Source organism: Nicotiana tabacum, chromosome 3, assembly GCF_000715075.1.
Source record: "Nicotiana tabacum cultivar K326 chromosome 3, ASM71507v2, whole genome shotgun sequence".
Taxonomy (NCBI): domain Eukaryota; kingdom Viridiplantae; phylum Streptophyta; class Magnoliopsida; order Solanales; family Solanaceae; genus Nicotiana; species Nicotiana tabacum.
The window spans coordinates 135,632,926-135,657,982 of record NC_134082.1 but is presented as its reverse complement, the minus strand read 5'-3'; the positions used below and the strand labels follow the sequence as shown (position 1 = coordinate 135,657,982).

At 35.1% G+C, this 25,057-nt stretch overlaps 2 protein-coding genes across 4 annotated transcripts; both read right to left on the bottom strand.

The window, feature by feature from the left end:
• Positions 1-2,154: 2,154 nt before the first annotated feature.
• On the bottom strand, positions 2,155-11,753 carry LOC107797076 (uncharacterized). 2 transcript variants are annotated; one of them, XM_016619934.2, is made up of 9 exons: positions 11,443-11,753; positions 8,999-9,890; positions 7,976-8,814; positions 7,720-7,881; positions 7,573-7,627; positions 7,037-7,185; positions 5,575-5,661; positions 4,697-4,825; positions 2,155-2,693 (listed from the first exon to the last, which is right to left on the bottom strand). In XM_016619934.2, exons 1-9 carry the CDS (start codon positions 11,521-11,523, stop codon positions 2,571-2,573), a joined length of 2,517 nt encoding a protein of 838 aa, XP_016475420.2. In that variant the 5' UTR covers positions 11,524-11,753; the 3' UTR covers positions 2,155-2,570. The 2 variants fall into 2 exon arrangements, 1 of the variants encoding a protein (XP_016475420.2); XR_001650583.2 differs by having other exon boundaries at positions 2,449-2,693; positions 4,697-4,869; positions 11,443-11,746.
• A 3,312-nt stretch (positions 11,754-15,065) lies between these two features.
• Positions 15,066-18,809, bottom strand: LOC107797075 (agamous-like MADS-box protein TM6). Of its 2 annotated transcripts, none has more exons than XM_075249963.1 (7): positions 18,483-18,809; positions 18,309-18,375; positions 18,115-18,176; positions 16,662-16,761; positions 15,753-15,794; positions 15,605-15,649; positions 15,066-15,509 (listed from the first exon to the last, which is right to left on the bottom strand). In XM_075249963.1, exons 1-7 carry the CDS (start codon positions 18,668-18,670, stop codon positions 15,336-15,338), a joined length of 678 nt encoding a protein of 225 aa, XP_075106064.1. In that variant the 5' UTR covers positions 18,671-18,809; the 3' UTR covers positions 15,066-15,335. The 2 variants fall into 2 exon arrangements, with proteins under 2 accessions (XP_075106064.1, XP_075106065.1); XM_075249964.1 differs by having other exon boundaries at positions 15,411-15,531.
• Between the last annotated feature and the right edge of the window lie 6,248 nt (positions 18,810-25,057).

Sequence of the window (25,057 nt, the reverse complement as noted above, 5' to 3'; positions counted from 1 at the left end):
CTATGTTTGACTTTCCTGGATATTGGACAAATTTTGCTTCGAGAAATTGTCCTGATTCAATTGTTAATTCTTCGAGAAACTTACGCTGAATGTTTGTAAAGCTTACGCCCCTGGATTTAAAAATTAGTCTGCACGAGACAAATGATAGACCTTACCTAGGAAACTATATTCCGACCAATAAAATAGTGTAATGACCCGTGACCTAACCTATATCGAATTAATTTTAGGCCAAGTAATTTTCCACGAATTATCATTACCCCATTCGTTGTTTCACGCTATTTTAACTGGTAAAACCTGACAAAACCCACCATTTGATTTCTACGAGATGTCAAACCCAGACCTGGGGCCTATCGTTTAAACTTTAAAGGTGGACAGCCTCTTGACCATGTTTCATCTTGACTAAACCAACTTTAAAAAAACAAGCTTATAACATGCATCAATGTTAATTGAGAACTTACTATGTTTTAAGAGCATATCAAGGATCGCTTACAACTGGAAATGTGTAACGAATATTTGGTTGGTCGCTGTGGAAGAATATTGATGTGCTGTGAGAATTCTTACCCCCATCCCCTGAAGCCTCATTGGTCTGGATTGGCATCTCCACGGAGACGTTAGAATCCCAAATATTTTAGTGCGTCATTAAAGAACGCATACCAAAGATGTGGAACAATAAAAAATAGGCTACTCTCTACCAAATCAGAGTAGCTGGCTCATTTCTCTACCAAATCAGAGTAGCTGGCTCATTTCTCTACCAAATTGGCAAAGATGCCTTATGATTCGCTATTTTAAGAATTACTGAATTATCTTCAAGACTATTTTTGTCAATCGTAGGAGAATTGCTCATTGTGATGTTCGCTGTTTTAATCCATTACAAGCCGCCAAGTTGGTATCTGGCCCCTCATACTGTCAAGTCGCGCGTGCTTTTATATAGTGTCCGTCTCATCATTGCTAACTTCAGAATTTCAGCAATGTGATATAACGTTGCTTAGCCAACCCACGGTTATGAAAGACTCGTTTTTGGGTGGATTCAACTCTAGAGCCCAGTTAAAACTTCAACCAGATTCTAAGTTTCCCCTAGCATATATGGGGCCTCAGGAGTCGTTTGGTACGCGAACTAAATTATCCCGAGACCAAGTTTGATGGGATAAGATGGGTTATCCAGGATTAAGTTTGGGACTAAATTTAAACTATGTTTGATTGACGGTATAAATTTAACCAAACATAGTATAACTTCAGTACCACATTTTCTCACCTTACCCCGCATACCAAACGACCCCTTAGTGTATATGCTTAAGTGCGAAGGCATCCCCAATCACCTGTGCTCTGTCTTTGACGGAGCAGTATTAGGCAATAAATAGACCTAGTAAAATGATGCATTAATTGCTAAATACTCTTATGAATGAATATCTAGTGCTTAGGTTCATTACAAGGAAACTACCTGCAAAAAACATACAATTACATGTTTTTGTCAAATCCTCAAACTTGATTGACATGACTTTATACTTTTTATATTTCTCTTACTATAGTTATATTCAATTATGTTATCCAAATAGTTGTATGGTTACATTTCCTTGCACCACATATTCGTGTAGGTTTTTCAGTTCTTTTCTTTGCTTAAGCCCACACTTTAATCACACTTTGCGCCCCAAATTATGACTTTTTTCCGCTTTTGACTACTCTGGCCTACCCCTGCTTTCCATATAGTAATCATTGAGGAAAAACTTTTCTTATCCTTAACCAGGCATAACTCTCTAGCACAAACCCACCACACTAGTTGCTGATTGAGAAACTTTAATAGTTTGAGAAGCGTAATGATGGGTTGCAAAGGTAATAATCTGCGTTCCGCATTTTGATCCCCCACAGAAAACAAGAATTCATCGACTTTCTACTAAGTTAAAAAAAGATAAGCAAAAGATTAGAGAGATTAAACCAAATAATAACGGAAAAAGCATCTTTGCGTCTCTCTACATCTTCCTTCAGAAAGGGGAAAGAAATGATTTAGGATGCGAACTTTATATATAACTTAACCTCGGCAATCCGAGATTAAAAGACTAAAAACTATTAAAATTTATATACGATAACTTTTGACATTTTTATCCAGCGAACGCTACTCTCTACATTTACATTTGAGTAGTTTACTCTGGAAAAAAAATATTTGTACATGAAATGCACATCTTCCTCTAGATAACCATGGATAAATTCTTCTGTAAAATTTTGATAATTCCATTTACACATCTAATAGTTAAAAACATCTTACTTTTACAAACACCTTGAAGAAACAGAAATGCGACTTAATCCCTCTCCTCCAGAACTGTTTACTAAAATAACTCTGGAAGAGAAAACTGAAAGTCCCAGCAAAACTACACGAATAGATATGAAAAAAAGAAACAAGGTGGTAAGGGGATCTGGGTAGGTTAGATGACCTTTAGACAGGAACATAAGGAGATATTAACACTTTACACATCCATTAGTGAACAGAAGAAACTGATCCTCGACCAAGGATATTCATTCAACGTAAGGTTAATTTACAAAATAGAACAAGGATAACAACGGTACCTTAAAGGTGTTCGTCATGGTTTCCTTTCAGGGGACCATTCAAACTTATCAAGCCTTCCTTTATTCTGGTTAATGCTATGTATGTACTGCTTGACATACTTACGGTTCATCTCAAACATAAAAGTCATTTCCCGTATCTGTAAAAGTGCAGTATGTTCCATAAATTATAAAACTGTATGACTCCAGCCAAGGAAAATATCATAATAGAGAACATAGCATGATCTTGACCATTTCCAATTATTACGCAGGGGGTAATATGAAATGAAGATACTGCAGGCCATTTTAGGTATACGCAAGTGTAGCTTAGATGGATTTTCTCTTCATTGTCATGACTAAAAAATACACTCACCAATTACCCTCTTGACCAACCCCATATCCCCCACCCTCGCCACCTGCAGAGGCGATCAGGGGAGGGGGCAACAAGTCACAGCACTTAAGAAGAAATTGAAATAAGAGGAAAAATCATGGCATGACAGGAAATATACAAAAACATATCTTTATTGGTAGATTGGGAGATGCAACATTCGAGCCAGGTTATGCCAAATAAAATTTATCCAGTGGTAGATGTAGTCTAATATCCACATCAAACCAATAGAAAGCTACCACTTCTCAAATCTATATCTCAACTGCAAAACATATAGCATTTGAACTTTAGGATTGATTTTTCACAAACTTAAAAGGGAAGCAACACCAACATAAATCTCTAGTAAAAAGGTGACAACAAAAGTAATCAATAATTTATGAAGAAAACATGACCAGGCTGTTTGATAGTTTCATATTTAGTGGTGAAGAACTTTGAGTGGACAAGGCCAAGCTTTTTGGCAATATAATGATGGTAAAAACAATCCTTCTTCTACCAATTCAGCTTTGAATTTGGTTAACAGTCTTTGTGATGGCAAAACAGAAAATCCCTAATGCATGGAGTTGTGAGGGTGGTCAAAGCTTGGAAGGAGTGGGGAGCATTTTAGTCAACTTACTTTACAAATAAACACCATCTCAGAATAAAATCAATGCAGAGAATTCATATAGCAGATGACACCTAATTTAAGATTCATGGTTGTAGGTTGATTAATTGAAACACCATCCTACTGTGGGGAGAAGGTCCAAAATATGTATTAGATTAAAAGAAAAATTTGTTTAGTTTTCTAAAGAGAAGATTCGGGAGCCCCTGGGCTCCTGTCTGGCGGTAAGAGCACAAGGCGTGATGTGTGAATCAAGCGCACTTCACAATTCAGATCTTGCCGCAAATAATATCCCGGTATTAAGGAGAAGGGTAGGGTGGCAGGCCCATTATCCAACAAGTTTGGAACCGTGTGCTGCTGGCCCTCAGGAATTTTTCAGTTTTCATATTAAAAGAAAAAGGAGAAAAGGTCTAATTAAGTCGTCATTCTTTCCTTGTCAATTTCCTTTAAATTTCCCTTATTTAAAAATCTTTTTCCATTTATGTGTTGCTTTCATCTAGCATTTTATTGATGTTATTTTGCAGTTACGCTGATAATGTACTTCAATTTTTTGTCAACGGCTAAAAATACAAATTTTAAGGTTTTGTTGAATTTTCTTGTTTAGAAAGACACTTCTATGTATTTCTGTATCATATACAGATAAATTGGACATTTGGAATATAAATTAGGGCAGTGGATAAAATATAAGCTCTGGCGAAGGTCAATTTGGAAATAACCAAATGTTGGATTCTAAAATGGTGGAAAAGATACAAGCCAGGTTGCAATCCTACTACCTAACAACCACCAGTTCAGTTCCTCAATTTATCATGTCAGATATGCCAAAGCAACTTAATTTGCCATCATTTTTTGTATTAACGTGATCAAGGATGTGTTTTACACATCAACTTCCAGCAAATGCTTTGTAATTCGTCTTTATGATACCTCAAATCATAGTTTAGAAATACCTTGGATGGTTTGAATATCCTTATTTCTTTGAAATGAAAAGCTATGTTTTATTTATCAGTGAACATGTAAGGCAATGTGTAATAATTGTTAGAGAGGATCTCCGACAATTAAATAAATACGGTGCACGAGTCATAGGACGAGAGTACTATCAACCACAAAGCTGAACTTCCAAGACAAAGATGTAGGTAATATGCAAGAAAACTTGTCCCTTAAAGGTCAGGAGAGTGACATACCTCTATCACGCTACTAGTGCTAAGAGTCAGATACTGTCCAGTATCAACTGACTTGCCATTCACTGCTATTGAGCACCTCCCTAGATTCTTCAGACAGAAGGATCCATCCGATTCCATCTTGATGCTTGCCTAAGTAAGAACACGTGGAGAAATGACCAAAAAAACGCATCCATCTAATGCAAAACAATAAGGACGGCACAACATATAACTGTATGTCCCAGGAAATTTTAATAGCTGACATAGAACTATAGAAGGCATTCTGAACTAAAGAACCTAAGTAATATTTACCTCCACCAAACTGATATAAACAAAAAAGCAATATATTGTCTAGAACTGACTGTTTCATAATATGTCTAAGAGACTATGCCCCAGAAGATTATTCATCATGATGCCTTCTAGCCTCACCACCCAAGTGCTATTACCTGGTTTTTCCTTAAAAGTAACCCACAATTGCGTTTTAGCCATCATCAACCAAACATTGTGACTTCCAGTGCTTGATAAAATTGCATAGGTAATTTCTTTATTTTTTTTTTTTTGATAAGATAAAGAGAGGTAATTTCTTTATTCATTTTTTTTGACATTGCATAGCTGATCAAGCAAGAACCTTGAACATCCTCTGTGTGTTTATAGCCACATCACTTTTTATGCTCGTATATTATTACATTAAAAGATTTAAAAAGCGCCAAAAGAATCTCCTTCACTGAAGTTTTAACATCAAAAGGCACTTAAAACAAAGTCACAAGAAACCATCATATTGTTTGACATGTCTCCTTTTCATAGAGTACATAAACACAAATTATGTCTAAAGGAGTACGCCAATATCATTCTTAACAAAGAAATAATAGATAAAATAGAAGATGCAAACCAAATAATTCTACCTGACGCCGAGATATTTTGTTAGCACGGCCTTCTTTTCGTAAATCAATGTCAACCTCCACATCTTCAGTGGATCTTCCAAGTATGACCTGCAAAGGCAAGCTCACTTGATCAATAATATGCAGGGCAAAATGGGAAAGCTTTACAATAATCAGGGTTTGATTTCCCCTATTAAAGCTGCAAAACCATATAGTGCTGAAACTCCACTAAGAAAGGGCGAAGAGGTCATTTGGAAAGGGCTTAGCCACGATACAATCAAGAGGCAGTTAGAGTAGGAAAATACTAAGATGAGATGTTGAATCAATAGCTGCAAATCCTTGTAAAAGTTTGGATAAAGAAAAATAATGAGACTAAATCCAAAACAAACATCTTATTTCTCGATACTAATCAAAGACTTAAAACATACTGCACTTGATCTTAGCCAAGAGCCAAGAAAGGTTTTACATTGTCCAAGGCAAGAATCAGGCAGTAGCTGCACAATCCATGTCAATGATATAAATGCCTGATGAAAGACGAGGCACTCTGAGGAAAGTACACGAGTGAGAAAGAAAATGACATTTTTTTCTTAAGATAGGGGACTCTTTCAAGCATTATTAATGGTTTTATAATTTTTACTCATAATGTCATAACCTGAGACTAGGCTATTCTATTTAATCTCAACGAGAATAGGGTAAAATAGCAATTTCATATTTTGTAATAATTTTTTCCAAGAAATCCAGACAGCGGTCTCCAGCCAAGTTTCCTAGTAGTCTTTGAGGTCAAGTTACACTACATTTCTTTAATGTTTAATGGTGTTACAAGTAGGAACAAGAAATTTATCCCTATAAATTATATGTACTCTTTCAGTTTTTTTTTTTTTTGGGATAAGGTATATGTATTCTTTCAGTCTAATGGTGGAAAAATATAATCATTGAATGAAAGTTATGTAGCTTCTTTGGTGCATATGTGACCTAGGGAAACTTTTTCTGCTTCGTATTAAATGGAAAAAGAGGATGCCCCAAAGGGAAGCAATTACAAGGCCACATGAAAAAAAGTCTGAAAATCAGTCTATACTACTAAAACTAAAACCTCAAAGGAACGGCCGCGTAAAAAATACAAATCATAGATGTGGAAGAGCAATGCCCCAGCAGAAACAACAACAACCCAGTATAATCCCACTAGTGGGGTCTCGGAAGGGTAGTGTGTACGCAGACCTTACCCCTACCAAGGGTAGAGAGGCTGTTTCCAAATAGACCCTCAGTATCCTTCCCTCCAAGAACTCCCCACCTTTGCTCTTGGGGTGACTCGAACTCACAACCTCGTGGTTGGAAGTGGAAGTTGCTTACCATCAGAGCAACAAATAAAGAAAGAGGGAGAGACAGAGAGAAGAAGAAAGCTGCTAGACAAAAGGAGACTGTTGATTGCTATAAATATAATCATTCAATTGAATAACAAATGATGCAGGTCACAATCTGAGATATCTACCTCGGTCTTCCGAATATAGTGCCTCAGATGACGTCCATATAGGATAGCAAAGGCCCCTCGAGGTGTCATTTCTCTTCGCGAACAAGAACGAGCACACTGTTCCAACCTGATGGTAGTCCTTTTGAAGTCTTCAGCCTGATACTTTGACTCTGAATATCACATAACCCAACAGTTTAAACTCATAATAATCTACATCATATAGCATAATAATAGGCATTTTATTTCATTATGATGTAAAAAGCAATAGCTTCACTATATAACACACCCATTAGCTGTTGGGGTAATTAGGAATTTCTTGCTACATCAATTAAAACAGTAGATAGTCACACACCTGTAAATGTATGGATGACTAAATATAGATGTTATCTTTGTATAAGACCATAAGTTTGGCACATCAATAATGAGAAGAAGAATAAACAGATGTAAAAGAGATACCACAAAGTAGGTACATTCAAGTATTAAAAGCTTGCTTCACATGATTTATCTCCAGTAAAAGCTACAAATGAACACAATCCATTCAATTTCAAATAACTCACCTTGCCTAGTTGTATATGGGTCTTGATCTTGTGGATCTAAGTCCATATCTAGTATCTGAATATTGAAATCCCAAGGTCAAAAGGTTATATCTACTTTGGTAACTCTATAGATGAGATTAGCATAAAGAAGAAAAGTTCAAGAATTACCAAAGCTTCAACATCAGAAAAATAAGGTACATCGTCATCGCTCTGAGGTTCTTCCAGTTCTGATGTTGAAGGGTTAATTGCTAGCTCTGCAGCGGCCGCTCTGACAGAGCTTGATTCGCCAAATTGTGGCATCCTGACGAAAGTAGCAGGAGGGTCCCCCACCTGCCGCCAACAAATAAGCAGCTCTATAGGTATCATTCGGAGATGCTAAGTAGTTCAAGGAAGAAAGTATAGATAATATTTCAAGTTTTGATACCCCTCTAACTCTAGCAATATCCTCCTCTCGCACATCATCTTTAGATACTTCTGCATTTGCAGGCAATGATCTGCTTTGACCTGCGACTCCAGCACCCTTCTTAGCATCACCAGGAAGTGCTGGCAAAGCAGTAGTACCAGACACCTTTACATGGGCAGTACTATTGACGGATGGCTGCACCAGGCGTGTTTCTCCAAAGATGTTTGGTGCAACCTTATTAGTCCACGCAAAAGATTTGACGGAATCTTTTCCACGAGTGAAGGAGTTAACTCTTTGTTCATTTTTATTACTAGCCGATGACAGGTCCATGGAACTTTGACCAATTGGTTGAGTTGCAGTGGAACCAAATGATGTAGAAGGGTGGATAAGCAAGAAGATATCATCATTACAAGGAATTTCTGTATCCTCAGTGTTCAGTGTACAATGCATATTCCCATCAGTAAGCTGTCTCGTATCAGGATTTAATGATGATGCGGATGACAAATTAACTTCACAATCAGATCTTACATCTTGACTAAGCAGGGAGGAAGTGTTCACTTCTGATCCTAAAGGATTGAAATCATCAGGAACTGCAACATTTGCATTCGAATCATTAACTACTTCAGATTCATGGTCGTCTGAACCACCTTCTGGAATATCGCTAGGAGAATCTGGGAGTAGCTTAAGATTAGCTTTACACAAGTTGTCCGCTGAATCCTTCCCATCCGCTTCCATCAAGAGGATGTCATCCTCATTTGAAAGGTTCAAGAGTGAATCTGGGAGATCCGTGAATTCACCATCTGAGGTAGCTGATGAATCAATAAAATCAGTGCTACCAGTCCTGACCCCCATCATTGCTCCTGCAAAGACAAAATTATACATACATGAACACTTATCATAACTACTGCCATCACTACGAAAAACCTTGTTAACAGCTTATAACATATCTCCAACGCTAATCCTGCAACATTTTCCATTGTGTTCCAAAGAGGAAGAATGACCGAACAGATGGAAATTCCAGTATATGAAATGAAGAGTTCTGACCTGATTTTGGGGAGTGGGAATGCTGTCTGCTTCCGAATCCACAAGGACCCCTACAGATATTTTGATGGTTGTCACTTCTTGAATGAAAGGTGGACAACTGTTTTCCTTCAGGACTACCAAAGATCTTTCTCTCAGGAGATAACTGCGATAGGCAGGGCCGCTTAACACCTGAGCACTTTTCAAAGTCAATGGAATTGTCTTTAAGAACACCAGGAATTTCTCTGTCTTCCATATCAGGCTGAAAAGAGTTCCTCCTCTCTTCTCTTAATGATGAAGCGGAAAACTCTTCCAAAAACCTACTTTCTCTTAGAATTCCATCTGGACTATTATTGTCTACTGAAATTGAACACCTACTGTTATAGGCTATACGGGAATTAGCAATGGCAGATGTGACAGGCATGTCTCCAAGTGCTTCTGGGAAAGCATTGCGCAAGATATCCAGATCTGATTCTTGAAGCCCAAGGTCATCTGAGATACAATTCCCAAGCATACAGTTCCCATCACGAGACTGAGCATCAATTCTAACATGCTGCCTAAAATCAGTTCCATGTCCATTGCATTCTTGTAGATTTGGTTCATCCAGAAAGCCTAGATCGGTGGAGTTGAAAAATTCACTTCGAAATTTCTTCCGCATCGTATAGTATTGTTTACGAATGCTGTCCACTTTCCTCTTTCCAACAACATCTTTGCTTCCTTTAAAATTATCAGATTTATTGAACTTTGACAATGGATTGATCCCTGAAAGTTCAAGCTCAACCATGCGAGCAGAAGCTGGAGCTGCAACATCAGAATCATACAGAAGAGAATGCCAACGGTCTTGCAGCTCTTGCAACGTGAATCTGCGGGAAAATCGTACTGCCCCTCTAGCAAGTGCTTCTAAGGATGCACCAGCCTGCCAGTATATACAAGGAAAAATGAGCAAGTTTAATTTAAAAATAAAACAACTGAGTAAGACTTGGCTATGAAGCAGCAAGTATATTTAGAGTGCTGATAAAAAATTAGATGTGGAGTATTATCCCAAGCAACAGTAGATGGTGAAAAGATAGAGACGGACAAGTACTTCAAGAGAAAATAACTGAAGCATTTCTATCCTCATCAATGTGAGCCAAGGTAAAGTAAGAAACATATTAACTTTGTAAGATGCAAACACAAATTTTTTTTTATAGGTAATAAACATTTTATAAATTCTTGCACTACGCCAGAGCATCAGGCATAATGATGCAAACACAAAAATATAGTATTAAGAAATGGACCTTGGGTCTAACTCAACCCCAAAAGCTAGATCATAAGGAAAGGATTGTCCAAGACCATATAAGGAGACTACAATCCATTTCCCTCACCAATGTGGGACACGTAACTTATAGAAAGCATATTCGGTTCAGGGAGAGAAAACCAAAGAAATTCCACAACTATAGGCCTTCAGTTCACAGGCAGTGTTGTCAAAAGCGAAAAGTTCTAAAAGTTCTAAAAAGCGCTCCAAATCGACTGGGGCTTTAAGCGCAACAAAGTGCAGGTTTTAGTAAAAAAAAGGCGCAACTGAGGAAACAAATAAAAAAACATATGCAATTCAAGAAAAAGGAGACAAATTCTCTCCTAATGTTTGCCTCAGCAACTAATACACTTATTTGCTGTAATATTTGTTGTTTAGTACCGCTCAGTTCAAGATAGAACTCATGGGCATTGAGGCGCACACTTTGCCTACACTGAAGCGCAGCTTAAGTGAGGCGAAGCGCCCTCCTTAAGTTTTTCTGAGCTTCAGGGCTTAAGCGCACCTTAAATGAGCCTTTGGCAACACTGTTCACAGGTTGAAAAAATGCCAATTCCTAGTAAAATAGTGAAGAGGGACAATGAGACTCAAAGGTCATCGTCAAATGGAACAACTGGAGTACCTAATAGCAATCACTATTTAGCTAGTAATAACAAATGACGCATTAGTGTCTTTCGGGACTTTGACTAAAAAAAGACGTACATTACCTGATGCATAAACAAATATAAAGAAGAACTAGATCATTTTTATCCTAAAAACATCTCACAGTTTCAATCTGCTCGAAGCTAAAACTTCATCACGTAATATGCAACTACCTGAGCAACAAACATGTAAAATTGGCTGAATCTCTAGCATCATTTGTTAAACTCAGTATTCTCGTATTTAACCCCAACTTAACGAAAATTTTAAGAGCGTGAAATTTTCGTGTACCTAGCATTTCCAGCAAATTAGCTACCTTAAAATCTAACTCTTCATGCCTTATCCTTTCTATATCATCACTATCAAGTCAATTTTCTAATGTTACAATTGATTGAACTGATTTAAACGCTGAAAATTACAATAGCGCATATATGCCTAATGAAAAACAATAGGTCTGAAAATACATAAAATACAAAAGCGAAAATGATCACAAATTAATGCGGAAGTAGATAGCGTCGAATCGAAGATAAAGTGTAACCTCGACGGCGTTCTTCAAGAGGAGGTCGTCTTCGGGAATCCAGGAAACGGGAACTGGAGCAGCACTTGCCATCTCCATCATGTAAACCCTAGTCCCTAAAATTCAGCTTGATTCCAGAATTAGGAGAGCTACTATTATCATTCTCAATTCTGGTTTGAGAGAGGGGAAAACTGATTTCGGAAAGTGGATTGTGGAATATTGAACTCACAGTGATGGTTCGGAATCGGAACTTTGGGTGAAAGTGAGAAACTGAGATTTTGGAAATGTTTTTATAGCTTTTTTGTTGTGAGAGCGATGTCACGACGCGGGTAACGTGCTCCACGGAATCCAGATTTTTCTTTTTTCCGTTTCCGTAATACTTTAACGTCCCTTTTTTTCTCGTTTTTCAATTTTCGAATCACTCGTACATTTTATGATTTTTAATAAGTTACTAACTACCACTTTGTATTTTGGCTGTTTACTCTGTGTTTAGTAAGCTTGCAAGTTGATTTGAGCATGTTTGGGCTTATTTATGTTTCGAAAAGTGTAAGTTAATAATTATCATTTACCACTTTTAAGTTGACTAAATATTTTAGAGTATCATTTTTTTTCCTAATATTTTCTATAACAGTAAATATGCAATCCAAATAAAATCTCTAACTCTCTCTCCATTCTATTTCTTCATTATTCTTAGGTAAAACGTATATTTGCCAATGTACTATTCGAAATTGTTCAATTTTACTTATTACGATCTATTAATACAATTGATGTTAACATATTTTATTTTGTCATTAACGACGCCTTAACATGAAATGGGTGGGTTCACATATCCAAGTTCTTCGTGAAGAAATTTTCAAATTTATCTTTCAACTTTTGAATATAATTTCAAATTATCCTCTATGTTGGAGCTCCATTATGGAGTCTAAGAGTAAAAATAAGATAGTTGACGAGCGCAAAATACAATATGAAATTGATGCTCGCTAATCAAAGATAGTATAGCAAAATATTGTCTCCACATGGATTGGATTTAAATAATATTCGAGTAATTTATGGTTTGATTGATATTCAGGAGAATCAACACTTGAGCTAAATGATTATAAACTACGTTTAAAATAAAGCAATTGACAATTGACTGCAAAGAGTTAGAGATTCGTAGAATTGGTATCTTATTAATGTGAGGAATAAGATAGGATAGGTACAAGATAGTCATTTGGGATTTAACTCTAGTTTAATTCATTTTAATGTTCTAATAATTCTCACGAATTCACTCGATGATTAGTTCAAACGTGTAGTCAAGACTCCTATCTCGATTAAATCTTAACTCTACGAGGTAAACTAATATAAGCCCTATGAAAGTATACAAGCATGCGTTAATGGATTAGTCTACAAGAAAACGTATCTCGAATATTCTCCTAACTTGATTTAATCAACAATTCAACAAACTATTTCGATTATTTAGGAGAATCGCCGAATTAAACCAAACAAAATAATGCAAAGATAATCCCCAAAATATTTCTCTTTCGATTAAATAAACCAGTGAATAAAGTTGCAATAATTCAAAACGCCATAACGAATTCAAGCAAGAACTAGAGTTAAAGTCTACAAATATTTATCAAAACACCATATCCGTCAAACCTTAATATAAACTACTCTATAATCATGGAGGAAGTCATCACAAATATAATTAATGAATAAGGAAGCAGCAATCTAACATTACAATCCAAACTTCGTATTGAATTGATGTAAAGATGATGAAATCCTAAGTCTTGTAGTCTCCAATGCTCTTCCAAAGCTTCCAAGGTCAAAAGTCCCTTCAAAAATATTTTTCTAGTATATTATCAAGTAGAAACGAACACGGACGAAACTACACTCTTTGAGCCGAAGTAGGAAAACCTACAAACTTTTTACACTTCATGCGTCGCAGGGTGCGTCGCGTTAGTGCATTTTGCTCGGTTGTAAACTCTCTGAACTTAGCTTGTCTGATAAATTTTTGTATTGATGCCACGCACTATGCATAACATTAGTGCATTTTTCTGTCAGACCCAAAAACTACAAGTCTCTGAACTTCTCACACTTCTGACGCACATTTGCACTAATGCGTTGCATTGTGCTTATGCATGGTACGAAACATTAGTACAAATGTCATAACCCTTGTGCTTTCTTCCAACTTTCGTATGCAACGCTAGTCCACGAGCCCTAGATGCGATCCCGATTTGATTCCTTGGTTTTTACTCAAACTTCAAATCTCCAATTATTCGATTTAGCTCTAGAACATCTTCTTAACTCGAAATCATCTCCTACAAAGTATAAAGCACGTAATAAGTGTGAATCACTATTATTTAAGCTTAATCACGCTCACAGTGCAGTAATTGAAGTGCAGACTATAACTAAAACATGGGATTCTAGCCTACCATCAATAGTAAACCAAAATTTAATTGATTGTGCAATTTCGAATGATAAAATGAACAAATTTCTTCCTAATATAGCATTTTATTCAAACCTTATGACAAATGATACTTTCTTTCTCTCTTTTTACTGTTCGATTTCATACTTTTTTTCAGCTGAATGAAAATAATTTAGTATGTAGTAGTTAATAAAGATGTCCAATCAATCTTTTAATAATTTTGTAATGTGATGAAAGCATCTATAACATTTTAAAACTCCGGTTATATTTTCGATCTTTTGAATGGAAATTACAACTCATACTTTCAAACACAATTGTGTTATAAAACTAATTGGAAAATCAGAAGGACAATTTAATGACGATTTGTCGTCTTCCTTAATAGCATCCAAGTATCCAACAGATTTAAGCAAAAGAATATTCGGGAATTTTTTCACCATGCCAGTTCAAACGAAAGCTGGCTTGTGATACCTTTAGGCTTTATCACTGCAAAATCCCAATTCAGATTTTCCCCTTCAAGTAAAATGTGGATTACACTCAATCAAGGTTCAGCCATAACCCAAAGAGAAAATTTACAAGTCACAAGCAAGCTACATGTTTGGATATTAGGTTTGGGTAGTGGATCGCCTTGTGGACCGATCTGACCCGTTTAAAAGAAATAAATCTAAAGAGGTTACCTAGAAAAGTTAAAACTACCGCTCTCTTTAAGTGGGAGACATGCGATCCATTTTTGTGAATGGTTTCTTTTCTTTCTCTTGAAACTTCCGACCTTTATAATTCTCTTCGAACAAAGAATAAAAATGTGCAATTCTCCCAAAGAGAAACACATAGCAAGAACACGAGGCATCTAGTCTGTGAGTTAGAACTTTGGTACCAAGGGAGGCAAAGTAGACTTGGAAAAATTAACTTGGTAGCAATTACGATTTTCATTGCGCATAACAATGTATACAATTCGTTGTTTTTGCTCCGTAATTTATTTCTTTCACTACAGAAAGACTGCCGCCATTTCTATCAGCACAAAGCTTACTCCCGGCAGTAAATTGAAATAACAAGTAAAATTTGACGATTCCTATAATTCAGAATAATGCTGATACAGATCTTAAATTAAGTTTTACAGCTCCTAACCAGTATGCATCAACAAAATATTAAGAATTAGATTTACTAATGAGATGTGTTGCATAACATTCTAAAAAGAACAAACTATATGTGTAGATTTTCTAACAATAAAGTAAAAAAATCAACATCGCAGAATTGAACATTCATTCAAGATATCATAATTCATCTTCTTAATTTGGGTCGAAACTCCTAGCTAGAATAATAAAGTGCTTTAGACAATTAGGAGAGCAATCAAATCCAGACTCAGCGCAAAACCTAATTAACTAGATAAAGTAGTCTTTGCATCTTGCAATAGTTAACTTTTTTGAGTAATAACATATAACTTGGGAAGTTGGTTCGAATAAGTAAGTCAACATTTAAGGGTTTAACCCCATTACCAAATTGCTGTTTTCACTTTTCAAGCAAGGCGTAGATTACGAGAACCAAATTCTCCTCCATTTTGAAGATTGGGGTGCAACGATTGTAGGCGAAAAGCATAGAGGTTGTGTACTCCATTGGCAAACGCCATAGCAGAGTTGTACTGTCCCTCATTTTCCACTACACCATACTTTGGATCTTCAGATTTTGCTTCCTTAATTTGATGAACCAATTAACTTTTTTTGTGTTAATTAACAATCTCGTAAATCAATAACAAAAAATCAACATATCTTTTTAAAAGATACTTACCAAATCAAGCACGAGATTTCCATGTCGCTTTTCTAAGTTCTTCACCTATTTTAGTCGCATCAAAAATCCGTTGCACTTTGTAATATATCCCCAAGCGAAATGAAAGGAAATAAATTCATATCAAAGATAACTAAAAAGGAAGACTAACCTTCTTCCTGCAGGTATCTGTTTGAGTCTTGATCACGTGGTACTGTATATAATTATTCATAGAGCCACTTATAGTTAAGTATGTATATAATACACGTGGAAAAAGAATGTCAATTTGGTTCGCTGACAATGTAAAAGAAATTACACTTGATGTAATATGAGTGACTAATAAGTTATATATTCACCATCTTTTTGGATTGCCAACCCATAAACGTAATGTATTCTTGAGTGGTTATTTTTTGGTAAAAACTTAAACTTAGGAAACATAAAAGAATATCGTGGCCGAGACAAAAGGAGCATCTTGTTTTTTACAAGCACTAAAATACTTTTTTTTGGTTCCCATCCGGTGTCCGGTACCCGTATTTGAGCTCGATTATATCCGGATTCGCGCCGCATAAGACCTCATTCAGGGGAAAGCGCTTCCTACCACGGTTTTTTCCATACCTAGGGCTCACAAGCACTAAAATACTTTACCTGATTTATACATGTAATTTTAAATTTTTAAATTCCCTGGAAATTGACTGAATTTGCATTTTGCAGAAGCAGCAGAACTTTATCACAGGGGGCACGTTTATAAGGTTACTTCTTAGGTAGTGAGGAGTATTCCTTTTTTACTCAAAATGAATTCGACAATAATTTTTTTAAACATATTCATTCAACTTTGCATTCAACAATATTGGACTTTAATTTTTGCCTAGCAGAGCATGTCTGTGGGTAGCTAGCAGCTACAACGGTTCAACTGAAAATTAAGGTTAGGCAAACATATCCTTAGCTACAGGTGAGTTAAGCTTCAGAAATGGATCGAATTTAATCTAGTAGCAGTTAAACAAAAGACACACATGGCAGATAATAATGCCCCCCCACCCCCAAAAAAAAAAAAAAATGCAAGAGTAAAGGTAAAAGTCATAACCTTTCTTTCACGTATCTCATCTAGAGATTCAGAGATGTTCTCCTGCAAGTGGCACAACTCCTGCAAACTGAGGCCGCTCATGTCTTCCCCTGTTCTCTGCCTATGGACAGACGCCACCATCAGCCATTTCACTACAATTGCTTATAAATGAGCCAATTACTCAAATAGTCACTCAACTATCTCAAATTATCTCTTAAAGACACTTTTCTTTCGTTTATAACAACAAAGTCACTGAACTATACCTCTTGCACTCAGAAGGTCACTCAACTAGATTTTTCAAATTTTAGATTGCCAAATACCTATTTTACCCTCTAAATTATAAATATTTATATTCTTTTATTTTTTTTAAAACTTTTTAATATTATAATTTTCCCTAATATAAACTTACCTATAGAATAAATAAATATTATTTATAAATTAAAAAAATAAAAAGTATTTAAGCATTTATAATGCTGGAATAACAAAATAATGAACATAGTAATTAAAGTATTAATTAGAATAATTTGTTTGTAATAATAATTTTAGTATTAACAATATAAATTCCAAAATTTATTTACACAATTCAGAATGAAAGAAAATAAAGGTTGTAAAATATACATTCCATGCACGTAATATAAAACTAAATATTTAGATAAAAATATTTTTATAATATATATTATATATTCTTAAAAATTATGCTTAATTATTTATATATATTCTATGCACGACTTAACACAACATATTTTACCCTACACAGATAGTCCCCCTACTTTTCGGTGACATAATTTGTGTCGTCGGAAAATTGGTAGAAACATAATAATATAATTGAGCATAATTTTGAAGAACATATAATATATTATAAAAATACTTTTATTTAAATAATTATTTTTATATTACGTGCATGGAATATATTTTACAACCTTTATTTTCTTTCATTCTGAATTGTGTAAATAAATTTTTGAATTTTATTGTTAATACTAAAATTATTTTTACTAACAAATTATTCTCATTAATTGTTTTTACTATGCTCATTATTTTGTTATTCCAGCATAATATATGCTTAAATATTTTTTTAATTTATAAATAATATTTATTTATTCTATAAATAAGTCCATAATATAAATTAAAAAGGAAAAATTATAATATTAAAAAGTTTTAAAAAAATAAAAGAAGATAAATATTTATAATGTAGAGGATAAAATAGGTATTTGGCAATCCAAAATTTGGAAAATATAGTTGAATGACTTCTGAGCGCAATAGACATAGTTTAGTGACTTTGTTGTTACAAATGAAAGTAAAGTAACTTTAGGGGATAATTTGGGATAGATGAGGGACCATTTGAGCAATGTACTCCTTATAAATTACTACACGAAAAAAGAAACATCTGAACATGATAAAACTCATTAACCATCCTTAAATTGCTCAAATTAAAATATAAAAAATAAAAAAACGGTGTTAATGATCCTACTATTACCTTATCTCTCTTCTTAGCTTGTTATTGATCTCTTTCAATCTCTTCAAATTTTCTTGCATTCTCTGTACACATTGAACGAACAAAGGGATTTTGCAGGTATAATTACATGGTAAATCATTCCTCATATAGTAAATACTAGTAAGTCATTACGTTAAACCACATAATGGAAAAACTAGAGTTTAGGAAATTATTACCTCGTAGTGAGTGCTCCAAATATCAACCCCAAGTGTCCTCTGATATTGATCAATCATCTTTTTTTGCCTGATTAACACACAGAACAAGTTGGAAAGAAAGAAAGAAACAAAATATACTACGATTTTTTTTTAATTTAAAAATCTAACTTTTTTTTTTGTGTGTAAAAGACATACGTAGTGTTGGGGCTGGTGTATTCATGAAATTTCCTGGTGCTAGAGAGCATGAGGAGTGAGATCTTAGCATCACAAAGAACAGTAAGCTCTTTAGCTTTCTTGATAATACCATTTCTTCTCTTGGAGTAAGTGACTTGCCTGTTTGTTGAGTTCTCTATCTTCTTTATCTCAATCTTTCCACGACCCATGATCTCTTCTTCTCTTCTGTAATGAAAGAAACACAGAAAGTAGCTAGCCTCATGATCTGTCTGTCCTGTGATGAAGTTAAAGAAAAACAGAAAGAGAGAGTTAGTAGCGAAACTATATCGGGAAAAAGAAAGTTAAAGTGTAGTAGGTGCACTAGTAGGAGCTTTTGCCAATTTTGTGAAAGTCTTTTGTGGCTCTCATGCTACTGTTTAACGTGTGATGTCCGGTTTTTTGACCGTGACAAGTCCTTGTTCAGCTTTATGGCGTTTGTTTGGAGTTAGTAAATTTTAAATTTCTTTATTTAAATAATGTTTAGTGATTTTGTTATATTGAGATCAAGGAGGACTACTTGCTCATTAACCCCCCTAACATAAAGTTGTGATGGCTTTAGAAGTGCTAGAGAAACACAAGAACAAGAGATTATAATATGCTATTATTTAGGTTCAGTAATTAGGTGGCGGAATATATACGAAGACACCTAAAGTTGACACCATTTTTTACTTAGACACTTAAATTAGGCCTCTTTCCATTTGAACTCATTTCTTAGGCATTTATTATACCAGTTAGACACGTTTTGTACAGGCTTATTAGTTCACCAAGTGCGTGTTCTGCAATCTCCATCTACGTGGAACAAATAATCATTATAAATCGCACCACATCATTTAATAGTCCACCTCACCATCCACCTCATATTTCCACTAAAATACACAAATAAACAGCCCTACACAAACGATCTAAACAAATGAACCCTGTTTCTTTTACCATCGATAAAAACAAAGAAAGAAACCACCATTACTAAGCTTTTTCTTCTTTCCGTCAATGGTGTTGGAATCTAGTATTTCTACTAATTTCTCACGGTATTTCTACTGATTTCTCATGACAAAGTCCGATCTCTCCTTATTTTCTATTGCTACAGTTAGGGCTTTTTTCTTTTAAGTTATTGATAAAGCTAGGGTTTTTTGGGGTTTTCCTTTGTGCTGGTCCCTTGTCGTCTTATGTAAAGAATATTATGGATGACTATATTTTAACTTGTTTTTACCACGGGGTACATTTATCGAACAACCTGCCCCAATATACAAAGGGAAATTAGATGCCTTTGTTGTTGCTATCGATAAAGACCATTTTAGTGTTGTCGAGTTGTCTTCTTATGCTAAAGATCTTGGGTATGCAGCTGTCGAAGGGTTTTATTGTCAAAAGAAAAAAAATGGTGAATTTATCAAAGTCGTATCTGATTTTCAATTATATGAATTTGTGAAAGATTTAAAACATGGTGATATTTTGGATGTTCTTTTATTTGTGCTTTAATGAATTGAAGAAAGGTTGGTTAGAAAGATGTAGGAGAATCATAGGTTTTGATGGTTGTTTCTTAAAGGGTGCTTGTAAAGGTGAGCTTCTAGTTGTTATTGGCAAGAATGGAAATCAACAAATGTTTCCCATAGCATGGGCAGTTGTGGACCAGGAGACAAAGCATAGCTGGAGTTTTTTCATTAACTACTTGAAAGATGATTTGCACTTAGGAACTAGAGAAGGATTGACTGTGATGGCAGATATGCAAAAGGTAATCGCCTCACCTCCTTGTTAAGCAATCTGTTAAGTAACCCTCCTCACCTCACTGTTAATTAATCCCCCTCACTTCACTATTAAGTTATCTCTTAAGTAGTTTGTTAAGTGATATGTTAAGTACTTTGTTAAGTGGTCTGCTAAGTAGTCAGCTTTTAGTAATGTACTGCTATAATTTGATCTGCTGTTATGCTATTGTAATGCGAATTCATTATTGTGTAGGTATTTGCTGCAACTTTGAATGAAATTTTATCCAATGCTAAATTTAGAATGTGTGCCAGGCACATCTGGTTTAATTGGCATAAAAAATGGAAAGGAGAGGAAAAGAGAAAACAGTTTTGGAGGTGCTCTAAAGCTAGTTATGAAGTTAAGTTTAAGGAGGAGCTTCAGAAAATGGACAAACTTGGTAAGGATGTTTGTAGGAATTTGTTATATTGTGATGTGTTCCAAGGCATTAAAAGCCTCCTTTTATCTCACCCCGATTTGCGTGCACGGTCTGGACATATATCCGGAACACTTTTATGTGAAAATTTGATAAAAATACTAATTTGGCTTTTAAAATTAAATTTAAGTTGACTTCGGTCAATATTTTGGATAAATGGACCCGGACCCATGATTTGACGGTCCCGAAAGGTACGTATGGTGTCACACCTCCTTTTTCCGCCCCCCGCGAGGGGCGTAGGAGTTTTTTCCAATTAAAGGACAATCGAAATAGGATTTATTTATTTATTTCAGAGTCGCCACTTGGGAGATTTAGGGTGTCCCAAGTCACCAATTTTAATTCCAAATCGAGGGAAAGAATGACTCCATATTACAGTCTGCGTACCAGAAATCCGGATAAGGAATTCTATTAACCCGGGAGAAGGTGTTAGGCATTCCCGAGTTTCGTGGTTCTAGCACGGTCGCTCAACTGTCATATTCGGCTTATTTATCTGATTTTAATACAATTATGAACCGATGTGCCAATTTTAACTTTTTACCACTTTATTATTATTATTTTTAAAAGAATGTGAACATCGCTTAAAACACGTCTTTGGACTGCGTCACATGAAATGCACCCACAATCCGGAACACATTTTATTTGATGTTTTGGGATTTGGATTTGGGTCGCATGAAATGCACACCTAAGCTTAAGAAAGTAAACTATTAAACACGCGCCTAAAGAGACTATCGCGTTATTATTTTGGGAAGGCCATGAAATTCGCTAAACGGCCCTCCCGAATTCTAAGTAATTAACACATATATTTTTGTGAGGGCCTCACAATCTGTGTGTTTTATTTGGCGAGGCTCGTCTCGTTTTATTTAAAAGGATAAACCTATAGTGACTACATTTCTTCTATTAAGTTCGTCTCTAAAAATAAAAGGAAATCCCTCAATTAATTACATACTGAAAAAGTCGAACTTATTAGTTATTAGTTTACGACTAATGCAAATGAAAAATTGCAATCGAGTTTGTACAAAGAGAGATTGCTTCCGTTCTATATTCTATTATTTAATAACACTAGAACATGAGATTTACGCACAATAATATCAAAACAGATTACTTGTTCTTTAATTAATTTAAACTAACATTATTAGATGAAGAAGTTATGCAACCTCGTTACTCATTAATCAGTCAACTATATTTTTATACAAAGAAAGGAAAATTATATTCAAACACAAATCTAAACAGGAGGAATTCAACAGGAACAAAGCCTGATTAATATTTCATTTCGCTTCAAGCCGAGAGTGTACAACTGTGTACCTGGAAATGGCAGTACAAGAACAAAAGAAGGAGGAGTCAGCAGCAGCAATAACACAGCAACAGAATCCCACAGCAAATAACAGCAACAAAACCAACAATAACCAGTGTAACAATGGTCAGAACCAAACTGGAAAAAAAACCCCGGAAAGCCTAACTGAAAATCAGTAACACTAAACGCAAACCACAGAGGCAGTAACAAAGTTCTGATTTCAGTAGTAAAGAAAAGGACCTCACTTTCAGTTTTTAGCTCTCAAAGACTAATTTTTAGTTCTGAAAAATTAGCCTATTTCTCCCTTTTAAGTTCTGAAAATTTTTCCTCTCTTAATTTTTTTTCCAGTCCCCTTCTCTATATCAACTCCCCTTATTTATAGGCTAGAACTAAACATTATTTATTCAAAGCTCTTCACTTTCAGCCTGTATATTCCCTCTCATGTGCATCTATACACTTTTATCATTAATCTCATGCTTATTTTCTGATTTTCTACCCTTAAAGATACCAGACAGGGTGTATTCTGCACTACTAATTCCCTTTTTATTAAATAATTCATTAATTATACACTGAATATTAACTGGCAGACTACTAACACTAATCATTTTAAATCTTTTAACACCCAAAAATACCTCTGAAAATCCCCTATTATTATTGTCTTGCCCTCACTCTTAGCAATATGTATTTAAACCTCTCTGATTTACAACTACACCAAATCACTACACATCTACAACCAATCCTTAAGTCAAATTCACACAAAAGATTCAAGCATCAAAACAGACCTAAGAAGTGATTCATGTTATATTCGTCAAAGCAATCATAAACTAACTATTCAACGAAGTTGTTCAAATCGAAGGTAGCTTATAGCGCACACTCAAACAAACAGAAGAAAAACCTTGACCAAATAAAAGGTCTTGAAGAAGAAGGAGAACTAACGAACAAGACAAGATTTACAAAAATAAACACTTTAAACAAAGATTCAATAATCCGAAAAAATAGAACGAACAAAACAAGATTACGAACAACACTTAAAACCAAAAACCCTAACGGAAAATAAATCAAAGGAACTAAATATCTTGAAAGAAAAATCTAAAACTTGAACGAACCCAAGTCGAACTCGGAGTTGAACTATCGGAGGTCGAACGGACTGTTTTGTGGACGTTGAAAAAGGATGAAGCAGAAGCTGGACATTTGGACTGTGGCGGATTAGCATGGAGGGGCAAGGGTGTCGTGAGGAGTAGCAGGGGTGACCGGCAGCAGCATCTGGAGAAAGCTGAGGTACGGGGGGGGGTCATTTGGACGTGATGATGGCGAACGACGCAGTAACAGTTGCTGCTGCTCGACGGGGGTGAGCCTGGACCTGGCGACGCAGCGAGGTGGTTGACGGGACAGTGGGGTTTGGTGGTGAGGAGTAGCAGCAGCTGCTGCTTGATAGCAGCTGAGGCGTGGGGGTCGTTTGCGGGTTCAGCTAGTGAGGAAGACGATGGTTATGGTGTGAAGTAGCTGCAGCAACTGCTGCTCGACGGGGTGGTCGACGCGACAAAAAACTGGTATCGTTTGGACGTGAAAGAAGAAGAAGCAATGGCCAACGTTTTTCTTTTCCGTTTTCTTCAGTTTTTTTCAAAAAAAATCAAGAAGAAGGGTGAACAGTCCCCTCTTCAGTTTTATTTTGTTCTCCCTTTTCACGTGCTTCCCTCCCCTTTCAAAATCTTTTTGCTTTTAAAATTTCAATCCCCTTCACGTGTTGTCCCCCTTTCTCCTTTAAACAATTTTCAGCCTTTTCCAATTTTCAATCCCCTCCCCTATGCCATGCTTTGTCCGTGTATCAAAGGACATGGACCCCACGTGTGTAGGGGTCCAAGACATGTGTCCCCCATGCGCGGTGGGGTTCGGATTATTATGGGTCAGGTCCGAAAATTAGGCCCAAAAACGGTTAGTTTAAACCCAAATATTATTCTTTGCACGGACCCGAGAATAAAAATACGATGTTATTCATTTAGTCCTATGTAAGCAAAATACTACCAAATAAGACTATTTAAAACAAAACTATTTCTTTCTTCTTCTTTTTTTAGTATTTTCAAGATTAAAATAGCTACAAAGCATAAATAAAACTATTTTGTCATTTTCGTTTTTATATAAAGATAAAATATAAAGTACTATTTTTTTTATTATTTTGTATTTTTCAAAATTAAAAGGGCTACAAAAACGTTAATAACTCTTTTTTTATATAATTTTCGAAATTATACAACGATAAAAATATAAAGTACTTTCTATATTTTTAAGTTTAAAATGACTGCAAAACATTAATAAAACTACATTTTTTTATAATTTTCGAAATTATATAAAGTATAAAAAATAAGGTACTATTTTTGTATTTTTTCAAGTTTATGAGAAATACATAAGCTAAAATTTACATATATATATTTTTTGTAATTTATCTTTTGCGACGAAATAAGGTAAAATAGTCAAAATAGCTGTATTAGACTCAATTCAAATATTAACGTTTTATATTAGACTCAATTCAAATATTAACGTTTTGTAGCCCTTTTTTTTTTTGATAAAACTAAAATTCTAAATTGAGCTACAAACTAAATTAACTCCAAAAATACTAATTAAACTCCTAACAAAAATTATCATACACAATTAAACACCAATTAAAACAAAATTGCATAATTTGACATTAAATGCTAACAATGCAAAATATTCCTATTTTTGTGACTTTCATTTTTTTGTAAAACAAACTTAATTAAATACTAAATGAAAATGTGATATATTTTATATTTTTATTAATTAAAAGAAATAAACATGCACTCATAAAAATACAAATAATTATACAAAAATACCACAAAATAACAAAAATTGCACCCAAAGGAAAATTATTTTATTTTGAATTTTTGGGAGTAATTCTTTCATAGGGCAAAAATCACATGCTTACAGCTGCCCCTCTTTGCCCGAAAACACGAAGGATTTTCGTGCAAAGATAAAGTGAGCGATTTTTGCCCATCCGAGTACTCCACGTGAAGCATTTTTGAAAGATTTGACCGAACCTTTGCTTCAGAGGTTTCCTACATATCCTGGGCTAAACAGAAATCAGGT